The following is a 16,804-nucleotide window of genomic DNA, read 5'->3' as shown; positions in this document are numbered from 1 at the left end:
ATTTCTTCATTTTACTTCATGTGAAAATGTGTTTCAAGGTATGTTCATCACTAACTTCGCGTGACATTGAATCATTGACATAGACCCTCATTATAAAATGAATGAACACACTTAAAGGAAGGAAATCATCGTCAACAACTTTGCATTGTAATAAAGATGTATAATATATGAAGTTAGTAAATATGAAGAAAAACATAAAATATTATAAAATAATGATAAAAATGCTATATTATATAATGAATATACGATGACAACAGTTTACGATTAGAGTTTAAAGAGCATTAATGATGAGATGAAAATAAGACTAATAAACATGAATAAAAGATAAATGTTTATCATATTTTTTTAATTTCTTATCAATCATCTTAATTCTTAAATGATATTTTATTAAAAAATATATACCAATTCCAGACGTATATCTCTAGAACTATGAATCATAGTTTCGGATATACATTTTCTGGGTGAAAGGGATTGGTGATCCATATGATTTATATGGATTCACGATCCGTATGACTCACATGAATTGACGATCTATATGAGTTTTTTTTTTAAACTCATACGAATTATTAATCTGTATGAATCATATGAATTGTCAATCAAAGTACATAAGAGAAAAGCTTCACTATAAACAAAGATACACACTATTTAATTGCTTGAGATAATAAAAAATGCAGTTAACACTAGAGTTAATTAATGAAATGAAAATAATTAAAGAATAAAGAAGCACAATCATTACTTTTTAATTAATTTATATTGCTTGATTTTGTAACTCATTACTTTTATTGCCAATTAAGTATTGTCTTTTTGTGCCTATGGTGTTTCGGCACGCCAGGAAAGCAAGGAATTCCGGTAACCTCAATCCAATCAGTTCCATGAAAAAACTTAGATGGTGAGAACCAACGTGCTGCTTTTGAATTGAGGTTCCAAATCCCAGCCCATTTCACACGCTTGGATTTGTCTGAACCGGGGCCAATGTTGTGGTACTCGGCATAGAAGCAAGTATCCATACCAGAAGGACCCTCTAGTCCTTGCCATGGCAAATACCCATCAGCGTCAATCAAATCATCAATGTACGTGTCCATGATAATGGTCCTAGAGTAATTCTTCCATGGACGAGCTAGGTAAGCCTTGTTCTCAAATCTCACTGAGTAGAACTCAGGGTCAGACACAATGGATCCCCCTTGGATTACTATTCCAGATGGTTGTTGTCTCTCTTTTCTACCTTGTGCAGTCACAATGCATTGTTGGTTCTCCAGTGGCTTTCGGACCACGAAAGTGCAATTTTGAAAAACAGCTAGTGCATTACCGAACACAAAGTCGATGGTACCTGAAATGGTGCAATCTCTATAGAATTGACGCATGGTGTGTGCATAAAGTGTGTCTTGATACCCATCCATTGAGCAATTGTAAAAGATGGACTTGTCTGCTTGGACTCTCAATGCCACCGCTTGATGCTTATGAGGTCCAGCAGAATTCTCAAACCCCATATTGATGGCCACAAAGTGATCTCCTTGAATAGCTGCATGCATAAAGTAGTTAATTTATTTATTTGAATAAAAAATTCCCTTGAATTACAAATGGTTTATTTTTAATTTTTTTGTTTAATTAAATTTTGTAAATGTATCTTTTATTAATTTATTCATTTTGGGGCGGGTTAAAGGTGTTTTCAAATAAAAACTATGGACCTTAAAATGTTAAGTAAGGAAAGGACTTTTCAAAGAGTTTATTCAAGTTGAAGAACATGACATATGATATTTTTATAAACTTCAGAGTTTTATGGAGAAACTTATCAAATTTAGTTTTTTTAATCTCATTTTAGCAAGCTTCAAAGTTTGACTCAAGAATAAGGTTTCATTTAATAAATTTATTGAATAAGTTTTTAATTATGTTTTTTTTTACCCAAATGCACATGAGTAATAAATTTAGTTTCTTTTAATCTCATTTTGGTAAGCTTCACTGTCTGACTCATGAATAAGGTTTCATTTAATAAATTTATTGGATAAGTTATTAATTAAGTTTTTTTTACTCAAATGCATAGGACTAGTAAGTTAATTAAGTTGATAATCACGAAAAGAGACATACCGACAGTGGCAGTTCTATAAGTGTTCGTTCCATCTATGAAGTTTTTGTTACCAGATATTCGTGTCTTTTTCCCCCCTTCACCAATAAACACCACATGGGTCATTTTTTTTGTAACTTCAACATACTCTTGGTAAACGCCTTCCTTGATGTAGATCACAAATGGCTTTCGGTTTTTCTCAGGCACTTGCTTCAATGCCTCATTGATGCTTTTGAAATCTCCACTACCATCTATGGCTACAGTAACATTAGGCTTGCGTTTTAATGGACTTGCATTTTCATTAAGGAGTCTATGTTGATCAACCCATGACGGAAGCTCAGAATCTTGAAGGAGGCGACGCCCAAATGATTTTGTGATATTCCAATCATTAACAGTGTCAGCTAAATCTGTTACAATGGCAAGGGCGTTGCTGCTCATATGCATGCCTATCGTCAACAAATCCTTCATCTTTTTGCCAGCATCACTAGTGGTGTTCTCAAACCCATCCAAGCAAGTATCTTGGTATGTAACCGCGCCACTAAGCCAAACTTTTAAATTCATGAGGATTTTGTCAACATTTATGAGGTTAAACTCACCTATTCCATCAAGTGACCTTGTTAATTCCCCAATAGAAAGATCCATGAGTTGCTTGCATGTTTCAAGTGCCATCTTGGCTCTGGGTTCCTCCTCAACCTCATGCAAAATATTAGTTTCTTTGAGTTTATCACCAATTTTTGTAATGGTGATGTTGAAGAAAATTTTGATAAGTTCTTTTGGATCTGTGGTATTTCCAGCCCCAGCTATAAGGCTTTCCTCGCATTCTTTCTTATAATTTGTGGGATGACAAAGGGTTTGGACGGCTTTTATAGAAGAAACAACATGATTTTTCTTGTTGTCCTCTGTATCATTGTTGGAACCATTCTCATTGAGATTGACCCCAACTGTGATTGCCACAACCATAGCCACCAACAATAAGGCTGAGACGCCAATGATGGCGATTCTCTTTCCTTTCCCTGCATTTCCCTCAGACATTTTAACTAGCTCCTGTCATAAATGAATATTTATGTAAAATTAGTTAATATGACAAGTAATATGACCATAATATTCCTCTGCACTAATTAAGAATGGACATGTTTTTAAACTCTAAACATGACTTATTTGATTTTGATTCTTTTTTCATCTCTATAATTGTTTTTTTTAAAAAAAAACTTTATATAGTCGCTTGGTTATAACATGTCATGCAACTACTCATGTCGCACCACCAACCATTTTGATGTGACATGTAATAGGGTATAACGAAAAGCATATAACATCGTCATCAAGAAACTATAGACAATATTTTTTTAAAAGATCGAAATCTAATAATAAGAAAGTCACATTTACATAAAATATAAATATATTGCATTCCTCAAATTAACTTGTATAGTAATTTATGCACGTACTATGCGACACAAGGATCTTCACGTAGAGAAGTCAAGGGAAATGGGATCGTTGGGGCGATGGCTACTTTTTGCCAAATTCCATTGAAGAATATGTTTTTGTAGTTTGGGGATGCAATGTAAAGTGTTATTTATACATTAAAAAAATGATATTGAACACCTAATACAGTTGAATCATTCAAATGCTATTTGTGGTTTGTTAAAATGCTAAAAATCATATTTTCTAAAATAAGAAAGGGAGAGAAGGAATGTAAAGGCCACATAGTGTATATGGTTAGCCTTTATGACTTTTTTTTGACAAATTTATGCTAATCCATCAATTTATAACCTTGATTTGCGTTCTACCAATAGTAAATGTGGTATGAGTTAAGGTCTATAGTTGGTACTACAATATGCACCCGTCTTAGAGACAGGTTACAAATTAAAAAATTTCTTACTTTTATTCACTCTTAAATGTCTGCAATAAGAAAATGATTAAACAAATAATTTTTATTTGAATATGAAATAATTAATATAATCTATTTTATTATATATAATTATTATTTTTGTATAATTTTTTAAAATATTTTTTCATATGCGTACACTTAGAAAATGACCTCCAAAGTTCAAAATTAAGGAACAACTTTTGTTTGTACACAAACATTTCCTTAAGACAAGTTAGCACATGCTCCATAAACATCTAACTGTAATTTTAAATTAGAGTAAAATACACTAACATGGAATGCAATTTGTGTAATTTCACAAAACTTTAAATTAGTGTAATTTACTTTTTAAACTAATATGTCTTTTTAACATGTGTCTTCTTAAACTTTAGGTGTACTGGCACGAATATTTAATATTTTAAACAATATGAATATTAGATATAATTATTTTTTTTCATATTTCAAAATAAATGCTATTAGATATATGGTTCAGGGTAAGGTGTATCACCTTATGAGTGATGTATGACAAAGCATTAAAATTGATTTGATATCGAAGGTAATTTAAACCAGTAAGGTATGGGTAAAATTGACCTGAAATAAAGGTTTTTATATTTTTTATTTGACCCTTGCCACTTTGTGGTTTATCTTTTTGTAGAATATGTCTTTGATCTCTCAAATTTTTAATGTTTGGTTTTATTCCGTCTAAAAATTTGTCCATTTTTTTGTCTTTCTAATATTGAAGCGCGCCACTTTTTATCTTTAATGTGACTTTGATAGTACTTTATAGAGAGACGAAAAGTGGTTTAAATAATACTTGAGGGAATAAAAATGATACATTATAAAATTAGAAGGACGAAAAACAAACCAAATTTTTTAATAGACTAAAACTAAACTTCAGACGTTTTATAGAACAAAAACATGTTTTACCATATTATTATTTAATCTCTATCGCATTGAAAAACTAACACTCTGAATCTCACAAATTCAAACTCGATCGAAATTTATGAATTTATATATGCTAATAAAAGAAAAACACTGAAATTCTTCATAAACGAAGCTCCTCCATGAGGGCACCATTTGCCTCGATACCCTTTGTTTGGAAATATAATGAGTAAAATAACATTGAGATATCTATAGATGGGCCACAAGAAAACTACATAAATCAATTTGACACCACATCTAATCTAAAGCCATAAAACAAGCGATTTACAAATCATTTTCACTTATATGTTGTTCAACAATATGTCTATTTTTATCCAATGTTTGACTTGTTACTCGCACTTGGACTCCAAGAATGCTTCATCAAACTTTATTACTTTAAACAACTTGGTGCACCGAAGGAATTTTCTCTTGGTGTCAATAATCCTAACTTTTGTACAAAAATTATTTCAATTTTTTTATAAAGATAAACATAGAAACATTCAAAATTTATACAAATGAAAAATATTAATAGACTTAAATTTGAAGTTTTAAATAAATGAGATAAAAAGATTTGAGAGAAGGTGAAACTAAGATCATAGACTTTTTGCTCAAAATATTCCCCTATTGCCGCTTCCTGCCAGGATATTTTGGCATGGTGAGGGGCTGGAAAACATTTCTAGGTGGGACTTTTGTTGAGTTTTCTTTCTTTTTCACGGTTTCAAATAAGAATAAGAGAAATTTATCTTGAAAATCCAACCAAAATATATTACGAGTTTCTCGTTGAATGCTATAATTGATGAGGTTTTGGGCAGATGGTTACTAATTTTTACAATGCTATATTAAGAAATAAAACTGAAATAGTGGCTTCTGGGACTGCTTGGATAGAGAGTAGGGAACGTGAGTGATTTCAATGGAAGAGAGAAAAGAGATTTTGATTAGATACTTTATTTAGTTAAGAAGGATAGGAAATAAATTTTAAAAAATTATTAATTTTCATATTCTTATAATTTTAAATTTTAAGACGTATATAACAGAGAGTTTTAGTTAAAAGTGGTTATTGTATTTAAGACTAGTGCAAGCAACACTATTTCCTTACTATCTATTGAATGCAATGAGAGACTAAACCTTCATTGTTAGGAGCCGAGAAACCAATGTCCTTGTAATATAATCTTTTCTTACTATCTATTGAATGCAATGTCAATTTTTATTGTTTCTTTCTTGTGTTTTATTGTATTGTATGGTCTGATCATCCTGCATTTGTTTAGGGATTAGACATTGGGAAATGATAATTTCTAAAGAATTGGAAGAGAACATCTGAACAAATCATTGCTAGGGAAAGAGTATCCTAACTACATGCAATTTATTGTTTTATCTCTGCAAAGAGATTTGAGAGAGAATAGATAAATTAAGCTCTTCATCATGAGGGATCACAGTGTTCAGTATCTTAATAGATATGGGTGAAAATCGAATAACATTAAATAGAGAAACACCATCAAGGATTAGGCATGCTTGGCCCCAACATATTTTAAATTTTGAATTTATCTTTAAGAATTTGAACATATTATCATCATTTTTATCTTCTATCTTTATCATCTTTTAATTTAAATATTTATCTTATCTTTTAACTCTCTTTAATTATCTTTTATTTTAAATTCCTTATCTCTTACTTGTAAATTAGGTTTGCATCAATTTAAATACAAATAAAGTCCTTGTGGATTTGATGCTCGTACTTCCATTTTAACTTTACTATTTGTGATAAATTGGTGCACTTGCCAATGAGTTAACAATTTACATAATTTTATAATTTCCAACAAGTGTAAGGAATAAGGAGAGTTAGAAAATATGTTATAGCATCTCTCTTGTTCTAAATGTGATATGACCTAGCCAGCAAGGAACAACTATAGTAACTCGAGATCTTCATAATCCAAGCACTTGTGAATGTTAGTCCACTTATAAAACACTTCTCTTTAGCCACTGAACTAGTTTTTTGCACTCGGCAAGTTTTTACTCCAATGGTGCTGCATAATATTCATAGGCCTAATCCAAACATGTTACATTAGGCTGTCAGGCTTCTCCTATGAGAACGCAAATCAAACTAACAACATCTGTTGCATGGGCTAGGTAGGACTGAATAGAATTTAGTCAGACTTTGCCAAGATTCATATAGGGTAATAGATAGGTAGCTGGACAAAGTACGTCATAGATTTATGAATCTCTTATTTATTAAAAAAAAAACACTGCTAACGCATTCTAGAAAAAAAAAGCTGAAAGAATTTGCTTTTAGAAAAAGGATGCAACATAAACAAAATTTAGTTTTTAATGCTTTTGAAGTGGTAGCCTTTAGTCCTTTTTACATATTAGTTTGATTGGAAATCATTAACAAATCCAAATGAGAAATTCTTGCATACAACTTATTGTTGTTTATTTGTATCCTATGATAATGAATAAATTCAGCACAGATCCCAACCACAGTTGATTATCACTGTAGAATTGGCCATAATTCAAATCAAATATGCTATGACTTGTCCAAAAGCCAGCCTCCTTGACCCATTGAAATAACATTATTGAAGCTACTTTGCCTCTACTTTTGGCGTAACTTTCTCCACTCCCCATTAGATCTTAGACATGCTAATAGTATGTAGCAATACGACTACAAATGAGCCATAGGCACATGCTTACTTATATCTCTTCTGTCATATTCATTTTTACACTTCCTTGAAGCACATGATGGTGTGATTTGTGTGGTAGTGGAAATAAGTGGTGATGTTTGAGTTATGGCTAGATGTTCTCATGTTATATGATGGGTTGCAAACGGATAATTCTTGAGTCCTTATTACTTTTATTAAATTGATTCATACTGAATAAATAAGCAAGAAGATCTTCTAAAGGGATTTTTAGTTAAATTAGGCTTAGTAAACACAATAGAACAAAAGAGATAATTTTAAGAGAAACCTAATACTTAATTATCCCATTATACTTTAATTTAATTATATACCTCCAACCATATCAGTAAACACTCTATGAAAATCGATTTTGAAAACTTGAAAATTGATTTTCATGTCCTACAATTGATTATCAATTTTTTTTTTGAATAATTGATTATACATTTTGACAATCGATCTATATATTTTGAAAATAAATTATTTTAATTGAATAAATTATTTTTATTTATTTATTCATTCCTCTTAAACTAAACACATTTCTCTTAAACCATTTTGATTATCCTTTTCTTGTCATTATCTTTTTTTGTCAAGCATTTGAATCCAAACCAACGTGAGCACAAACAAAAGAGTTAAACAATCTCAAAAGTTATTAATTATCCATCAAATGTAAAGGAATTCTTTGCTAGCTAGATATGACAACATGTGTTTCGGCAATGCATGCTAACCGTGTACCTAACTGCCATATTCAAGGCTCGATCAACATCCACAGTGTCTTGCAACCATGCAATATGCAGAAAGTCATGTGTTCCATTACATATATATTATATAACAAACAACATGCATTGCTCATAATTTCAATTCATCCCTGATGATGGCTGAGACAAATGCATCTTACAGTGCAGTAATGCACAGAGAAAAACGATGGCCAAGAAGAAACGGAATAGAAAAAATAACAGAAGACACATTGAATGGTACATATAATGATTGATGTCTAACGTTAAGGGCCTCTTTCTCAAATCCCATATTGCATTTGTCACACTCCACTTCCACATACAGTTAAACAGTTACCTCTTCTTTTTCTTTGTACCTAACTATCATCAGTTTCCCAAACCCGTGTATTTTCCCACACACCGAACACATCCTCGTACAAGTAAACAACTACCTCTTTTTTTCCTTTGTACCTAACTGCCATCAGTTTCAACCACTCATGTATTTTCCCACTCATGTGTCTATCTTTTCCCTTAAGAGAGGAGGAAAACATATTGATTGACCCACTATGGGCCCTAACAAATCCCATGTTGCATTGTCACACTCCACTTCCACGTACAAGTTAGTTCTTCTTTTCCTTTGTGCCTAACTCATCAGTTTCAATCACTCACACCCCTCCTATATAATAGATCTTCACTCTTTGCATCCTCACCCTAAACCAAACCAAATCAAAGACAAAACAATCTTAACATCAATCTCAAGGATATCTTTCTCTTTTTTTTCTCTTTTTCTCTCTTTCCCTATTTAGTCTAATATAGTTTTTCTTGTCTTATCTATCAACCCTTTACTTGGTTTCTAAGTTACTAACTACTTAGAGATCAATAGAAAAAGAAATGAACATTATTCTTGAAAAAAGGTATATTCAAAATTGTATTGAGCTAAGTTCCTTATCTAGCAAAATGGACATTAGTGATGAACGTATGTTGGAATTCAGTGTCACATAAAGGAAAACATAAAATATTGTAAAATAATGATAAAAATGCTATATTATATAATGAATATACGGTGACAATAGTTTATGATTAAGGTTTAAAGAACATTAATGATGAGATGAAAATAAGACTAATAAACATGAATATAAGATAAATATTTATCATATTTTTTTAATTTCTTATCAATAATCTTATTTCTTAAATGATATTTTATTAAAAAAATATATACCAATTCTAGAAGTATATCTTTGGAACTATGAACCATAGTTTCGGAGATACATTTCCAGAATATGAATGTGTAATTCCATAAATACATTTCTGAAAGCAAAAGGGGTATATGCTTTTAAGAAAAAGAGTATAAAGGGTAATTGAGAGGTAAAGGGGGGGTACATGGGTGTACTTAGGGAATACGTAGGTGTAATAGCCAGAGCCTACATGAAATAGTTAGAGATGCAAATAGTAACAGCCCAAGTTGCATCACATGTTGCTAGCGACCCTCGAAAAGTACCAACCAATAAAAAGGTAGTTGTTTTGGCCACCCAACATTTTTGCTGGAACACCCAGCAACATAGGTGAAAGGGATTGGTGATTCATATGATTCATATGGATTGGCGATCCATATAACTCATACGGATTGATGATCTTTATGAATTTTTTTTAAACTCATATGAATTGTTGATCCGTATGAATCATATGAATTGTCAATACGAATCACAAACGTAGAGGGACAAAAAATAGTCAAGAAAGCAAATTAAAATCTTCTTTTTCTCATCTTTCCAAGAATCAAAGTACACAAAAGAGAAGCTTCACTATGAACAAAGGTACGCACTATTTATCTATTGTTTGTAAAAATCAATAGATAAATAGTGCGTATCTTTGTCCATAGTTATAAAATTACAATACTCATATTTATATAATTACATATTATAAAAAATACAATACTCAATTATTGTTTTCATTATTTTATTGCCAAAATTATATCTTATTATTTTTAGTATACATTTTATTATTTTAATACAGTTATAATTTGTTAGTTTCAAATTATTTAGAGTTGTTCTTGTGTCTCTCATTTTTATTTATCAAACAAATTTGATTAAGCCTTGTCATTCTTGATATCTATTACGAGTAAAAAAAAAAAATCTATAAGAGACGGTGTGTCTTTTAAATCATTTCAATACTTCAAAGGATTAGTTATTAATTTATGAAAAAAATATCCTGAATTTTTTAAAATACAAACAATAATGTTATTAGATACTACAAGCTTAGCTTGAGTAAATATTCAGATCCTCTCCGACCTTCTTCAATATCTCTATCTTTCTCTTCCTTTTCTATTTTTTCTTTTATCTTTCAACTTATCTCTCTCTTTTCTATTCTATGTCCTCTCCTCGCTTGGTTTTTCTTGCTGGAGAGGCAAGATGGCAGGAGATAATCCACACACCTCAAGAAATAGGTGGAACCATGGAAATGTTGTAACTGTTGTTACAACTTAAGGAGAGATATATAATCTAATTACATTAAAGTCTTTTTTTCCTTGGAGTGGAAAACCAACGTGTCAATCGTGGAGAGGAAATGATGTATGTCAATTTAGTACTTGAGTGCATCATCAGTTCATCACTAGGCATTTTCCAGACAAAACTATGTTTTTTTTAAATATAAATATTTATTGTTACTACTGTTAATAAAAGAGATTAAATTTGTGACTTTTTTCTCTTTAGTTTTTCTTTAATCATTCAATTCACCTTATATCTTTGACACAAAATTATGATTGATTTTGCATTAGATGGAATATGAAAATTGAGGTGGGAAGGGGAGTTGAGTTGTTATTGATATGGTAAATTTGAATAATCAAATGGAGAAGGTGACGTTGAAAGAGTCAAAATATGTGGATTTCGAAGGTTAGGTGCTGTTAGAATATGGTCGAGAGGTGATAAGTGAAAAATTATGTTTGTACATAGATTTATAGAAGGTTAATTTGGTTAGGTGCATGACATTTGAGGTTAATTTGGTTAGCAATACATACGAATTAAATTGTAATGTAATACTTAAAATTTCATAATTCTAATGCTATATCTTAGTAATATCATTTTTCTTGACTTGTATCCCTTTGAATTTTTTTAAAATATAGTTTTTTCAGGTTTGTTTTTTAAAAATCTAAGATAGATAATGTGAGAGTTCACAATAATTTATGTATCATCTTAAGTTATTCAGTTAAATTTTTTAATATTTTTCATGTTTTTTTCCTTTCAAATTGATCATCTTTCATATTTGATCTTTGATGGTTTAAGCAAGACATTTCACAGTCAAACATAAATATATCATTTAAAAGAGATAAAGAAGTAATGCTCACTTTTATGAAACAGGAAAAATTATAAATATAAATTTATTTCAAGAAAGAATAATAACTCGTATATAATTTTCTCATCTTTTCTCTACACTATGTTCTCTTTCTATCTCTTAGAGTACATCTCAGCCTTCATCTCAGCCTTTTAATAATAAGAAAGAATACAAGAGACAAGTGTAGTTTATGATTTTTTTATGAACAGATGTTCATTTGTTAGTTTTTGTTAAAAATGTTGATAAGAGATTTACCATTACAATCTCTTCTTCTTTTCTCCTTCACCCTTTATCCTTAAATTCTCTCACTAAACCATTCTTATAGAAAACTTGTATTTTATGTAGTTATCTTTTGAGAGGAGGTGAAACCAGCACGATAAACTATTTTCCTCAAAATATGCCCCTAGCCACTGCCTGCCAGGATATTTTGGCATGGTGGGGGGCTGGAAAACATTTAGAGGTGAGATTTGTGTTGAGTTTTCTTTCTTTAAATTTTTACCGTTTCAAACAAGAGAAAATTATCTTGAAAATCCAAATAAAATATATTGAGTTTCTTGGTGAATGATATAATTTATGAGGTTTTGGCCGCATGGTTACTAATTCATATTAAGAAGAAATAAAACCGAAACAATGATTTCAGGAAGGAATGTGAGCGATCTAAATCGAAGAGAGAAAAGAGATTTTAATTAAATGCTTTATTTAATTAAGCAGGAAAGGAAAGAAATTTTTAAAAATTATTTATTTTCTTATTTTTATAATTTTAAATTTTAAAACTTAAATAAGAGAGAGTTTTAGTCCTTCTATTTTAAATTCATTAAAAGTTTAAAAATCAATAATGAGATTTATTAAATAAATAATAAAAATTAAAGGTTAAATTATAATTTTTGTTCTTCTTCTATTTTTTAAATCTATGCTTTTGGTCGTCTTGATTTTTAATTATAACATTTAGTTTTTTTATTTTTATAAATTGATGATTTTGGTTCCACAGATAGATTATTAATAAATAATTTTGATTAAACTGTTATTAATTTAATTATAAATTAATTAAAACCCATTAATTATTAAAATTTTAATAAAAATTATTAACCTTGATCCTTCACAACACGGTGTATACTTATTTCACCTCTATCATCACATAGGAATCCACTAGCAACAATATCACATTAGAGTTAATAATCATTTGTTAAAATTTTTTAATGATTAATAATTTTTATTTAATTTATAGTTAATTTAATAAATCTGTTAATCATAATTATTAGTTTAATATTCTATAAGGATGACCAAAATTATAAATTTACAAAATTTGGAAGATCAAATTTTAAAATTAAAAATCAGGAAGACCAAAATCATGAATTTGGAAAATGAAGGTAAGAAAAATTGTAATTTAACAAAAATTAAATAATTTTATAATTTCTAAAAAATTTCAGTTAATAATAGTATTAACAATATCTTAGCTAAAATTTCTCTTCTAAATGGGATGTAATATTACCTACCTAGCGAATAACAACTTGAGTAACTTGGTTTCTTTCCTTGTCATTGTATTTAAGAGTAGTGCTAGAAATACCTTTTTAATGTATTTTTTTATTGGTTAAATTAATAAAAATTTAAATTGTATTGATGGACAAGTCAAGAGGAAAATGTTTTATAGATGTAGGTAAGCTTAAGCTTAATGTCCTTGAAACCTATATATATATATATATATATATATATATATATATATATATATATATATATATATATATATATATATAATTTCTTAATAATAATGTAGCTTGCACAAACAATGTTGTCATAAAATAATATGACACATTGATATTTTTTTTTTTATGTACAATGATCACACTAAGGTTCAAATCTAGTGGCTTTGATACGGATATACTTCATTTATAATAAAATCTCATTAATTATTTGTTTGAAATATTATTTTTTATCCATGTCATTTTTTTTACTTATTTTTTTATCTATATAGAATACAATAAAGACTTGTGACAAGATTAATAAAACTTAAACAGCACATTCAATGAGTTAAATTTAAGTAGTCGTGTTGATTAAATTCACCAATATGTAAATGCTTCATCATAATTTTATTTTGATAAATGAAGGTGAAAAAGAAAAGGCCAACAATGTAACAATTAAAAGTACATAGCAACAAATCACTTTACTTACGTAAAAATCAAATTAGATGCAAATGTAATGAAGAATATATAGAAGACCCATTTATTATCCACTAAACAAAAAGTTATCAAGAGAGGAATTGTGTTACATTGATTTCAATTCCTTGAGATAAAAAAATGTAGCTAACTCTAAAGTTAAGTAATGAAATAAAAATAATTAAAGAATAAAGAAGCACAATCATTACTTTTTAATTAATTTATATTGCTTGCTTTCGCAACTCATTACTTTTATTGCCAATTAAGTATTGTCTTTTTGTGCCTATGGTGTTTCGGCACGCCAGGAAAGTAAGGAATTCCAGTAACCTCAATCCAATCAGTTCCATGAAAAAACTTAGATGGTGAGAACCAACGTGCTGCTTTTGAATTGAGGTTCCAAATCCCAGCCCATTTCACACGCTTGGATTTGTCTGAACCAGGGCCAATGTTGTGGTACTCGGCATAGAAGCAAGTATCCATACCAGAAGGACCCTCTAGTCCTTGCCATGGCAAATACCCATCCGCGTCAATCAAATCATCAATGTATGTGTCCATGATAATGGTCCTAGAGTAATTCTTCCATGGACGAGCTAGGTAAGCCTTGTTCTCAAATCTCACTGAGTAGAATTCAGGATCAGACACAATGGATCCCCCTTGGATTACTATTCCAGATGGTTGTTGTATCTCTTTTCTACCTTGTGCAGTCACAATGCATTGTTGGTTCTCCATTGGCTTTCGGACCACGAAAGTGCAATTTTGAAAAACAGCTAGTGCATTACCGAACACAAAGTCGATGGTACCTGAAATGGTGCAATCTCTATAGAATTGACGCATGGTGTGTGCATAAAGTGTGTCTTGATACCCATCCATTGAGCAATTGTAAAAGATGGACTTGTCTGCTTGGACTCTCAATGCCACCGCTTGATGCTTATGAGGTCCAGCAGAATTCTCAAACCCCATATTGATGGCCACAAAGTGATCTCCTTGAATAGCTGCATGCGTAAAGTAGTTAATTTATTTATTCGAATGAAAAATTTCCCTTGAATTGAAAATGGTTTATATTTTTATTTTTTAAATTTTGTAAATGTATCTTTTATTAATTTATTCATTTTGGGGCGGGTTAAAGGTGTTTTCAAATAAAAACTATGGACCTTAAAATGTTAAGTAAGGAAAGGACTTTTCAAAGAGTTTATTCAAGTTGAAGAACATGACATATGATATTTTTATAAACTTAAGAGTTTTATGGAGAAACTTATCAAATTTAGTTTTTTTAATCTCATTTTAGTAAGCTTCAAAGTTTGACTCAAGAATAAGGTTTCATTTAATAAATTTATTGAATAAGTTTTTAATTATGTTTTTTTTACCCAAATGCACATGAGTAATAAATTTAGTTTTTTTTAATCTCATTTTGGTAAGCTTCACAGTCTGAGTCATGAATAAGGTTTCATTTAATAAATTTATTGGATAAGTTATTAAGTTTTTTTTTTTACTCAAATGCATAGGAGTAGTAAGTTAATTAAGTTGATAATCACGAAAAGAGACATACCGACAGTGGCAGTTCTATAAGTGTTCGTTCCATCTATGAAGTTTTTGTTACCAGATATTCGTGTCTTTTTCCCCCCTTCACCAATAAACACCACATGGGTCATTTTTTTTGTAACTTCAACATACTCTTGGTAAACGCCTTCCTTGATGTAGATCACAAATGGCTTTCGGTTTTTCTCCGGCACTTGCTTCAATGCCTCATTGATGCTTTTGAAATCTCCACTACCATCTATGGCTACAGTAACATTAGGCTTGCGTTTTAATGGACTTGCATTTTCATTAAGGAGTCTATGTTGATCAACCCATGACGGAAGCTCAGAATCTTGAAGGAGGCGACGCCCAAATGATTTTGTGATATTCCAATCGTTAACAGTGTCAGCCAAATCTGTTACAATGGCAAGGGCATTGCTGCTCATATGCATGCCTATCGTCAACAAATCCTTCATCTTTTTGCCAGCATCACTAGTGGTGTTCTCAAACCCATCCAAGCAAGTATCTTGGTATGTAACCGCACCACTAAGCCAAACTTTTAAATTCATGAGGATTTTGTCAACATTTATGAGGTTAAACTCATTTATTCCATCAAGTGACCTTGTTAATTCCCCAATAGAAAGATCCATGAGTTGCTTGCAAGTGTCAAGTGCCATCTTGGCTCTGGGTTCCTCCTCAACCTCATGCAAAATATTAGTTTCTTTGAGTTTATCACCAATTTTTGTAATGGTGATGTTGAAGAAAATTTTGATAAGTTCTTTTGGATCTGTGGTATTTCCAGCCCCAGCTATAAGGCTTTCCTCGCATTCTTTCTCATAATTTGTGGGATGACAAAGGGTTTGGACGGCTTTTATGGAAGAAGCAACATGATCTTTCTTGTTGTCCTCTATATCATTGTTGGAACCATTCTCATTGAGATTGACCCCAATTGTGACCGCCACAACCATAGCCACCAACAATAAGGTTGAGACACCAATGATGGCGATTTTCTTTCCTTTCCCTGCATTTCCCTCGGACATTTCAACTAGCTCCCTGTCATTAATGAGTATTACTGTAAAATTAGTTAATGTGACAAGTAATATGACCATAATATTCCTATACACTATTTAAGAATGGGCATGTTTTTAAACTCTAAACATGGCTTGTTTGATTTTGATTCTTTTTTCTTTTGTTTTTATCTCTACAATTGTTGAAAAAAACTTCATATAATGCGCTTGGTTATAAAATGTCATGCAGCTACTCATGTCGCACCACCAACCATTTTGATGTGACATGTAACACGGTATAACTAAATGCATTTAACATCATCATCAAGTAACTATAGACACTATTTGAAATATAATGATTTTGTTGAAGATCGAAATAAACAAAATTAATTTTTTTAAAGATCAAAATCTAATAATAAGAAAGTCACATTTACATAACATATAAATATATTGTATTCCTCAAATTAACTTGTATATTAATTTATGCACATACTATGCAAAACAAGGAGCTTCACGTAGAGAAGTCAAGGGAAATGGGATCGTTGGGGCAGTGGCTACTTTTTTGTCAAATTCCCTCAAAGAATACGTTTTTGT

The 16,804-nt window shown here is 30.5% G+C and overlaps 2 protein-coding genes across 2 annotated transcripts; both read right to left on the bottom strand.

Moving 5' to 3' along the window:
* Positions 1 to 623: 623 nt before the first annotated feature.
* Positions 624 to 3,601, bottom strand: LOC100803527 (putative pectinesterase/pectinesterase inhibitor 28). Its single transcript, XM_003530262.1, has 3 exons — positions 3,502 to 3,601; positions 2,083 to 3,103; positions 624 to 1,519 (listed from the first exon to the last, which is right to left on the bottom strand). Exons 2-3 carry the CDS (start codon positions 3,089 to 3,091, stop codon positions 780 to 782), a joined length of 1,749 nt encoding a protein of 582 aa, XP_003530310.1. The 5' UTR covers positions 3,092 to 3,103; positions 3,502 to 3,601; the 3' UTR covers positions 624 to 779.
* Positions 3,602 to 13,729: 10,128 nt separating this feature from the next.
* On the bottom strand, positions 13,730 to 16,804 carry LOC100815272 (putative pectinesterase/pectinesterase inhibitor 28). The gene is made up of 3 exons (XM_003529730.5): positions 16,704 to 16,804; positions 15,235 to 16,256; positions 13,730 to 14,680 (listed from the first exon to the last, which is right to left on the bottom strand). Exons 2-3 carry the CDS (start codon positions 16,241 to 16,243, stop codon positions 13,941 to 13,943), a joined length of 1,749 nt encoding a protein of 582 aa, XP_003529778.1. The 5' UTR covers positions 16,244 to 16,256; positions 16,704 to 16,804; the 3' UTR covers positions 13,730 to 13,940.

The sequence above is a fragment of the Glycine max genome, chromosome 7, assembly GCF_000004515.6.
Source record: "Glycine max cultivar Williams 82 chromosome 7, Glycine_max_v4.0, whole genome shotgun sequence".
In the NCBI taxonomy this organism is placed as follows: domain Eukaryota; kingdom Viridiplantae; phylum Streptophyta; class Magnoliopsida; order Fabales; family Fabaceae; genus Glycine; species Glycine max.
The sequence above is the reverse complement of the archived record's forward strand: the minus strand, read 5'-3'. Positions and strand labels throughout refer to the sequence as shown.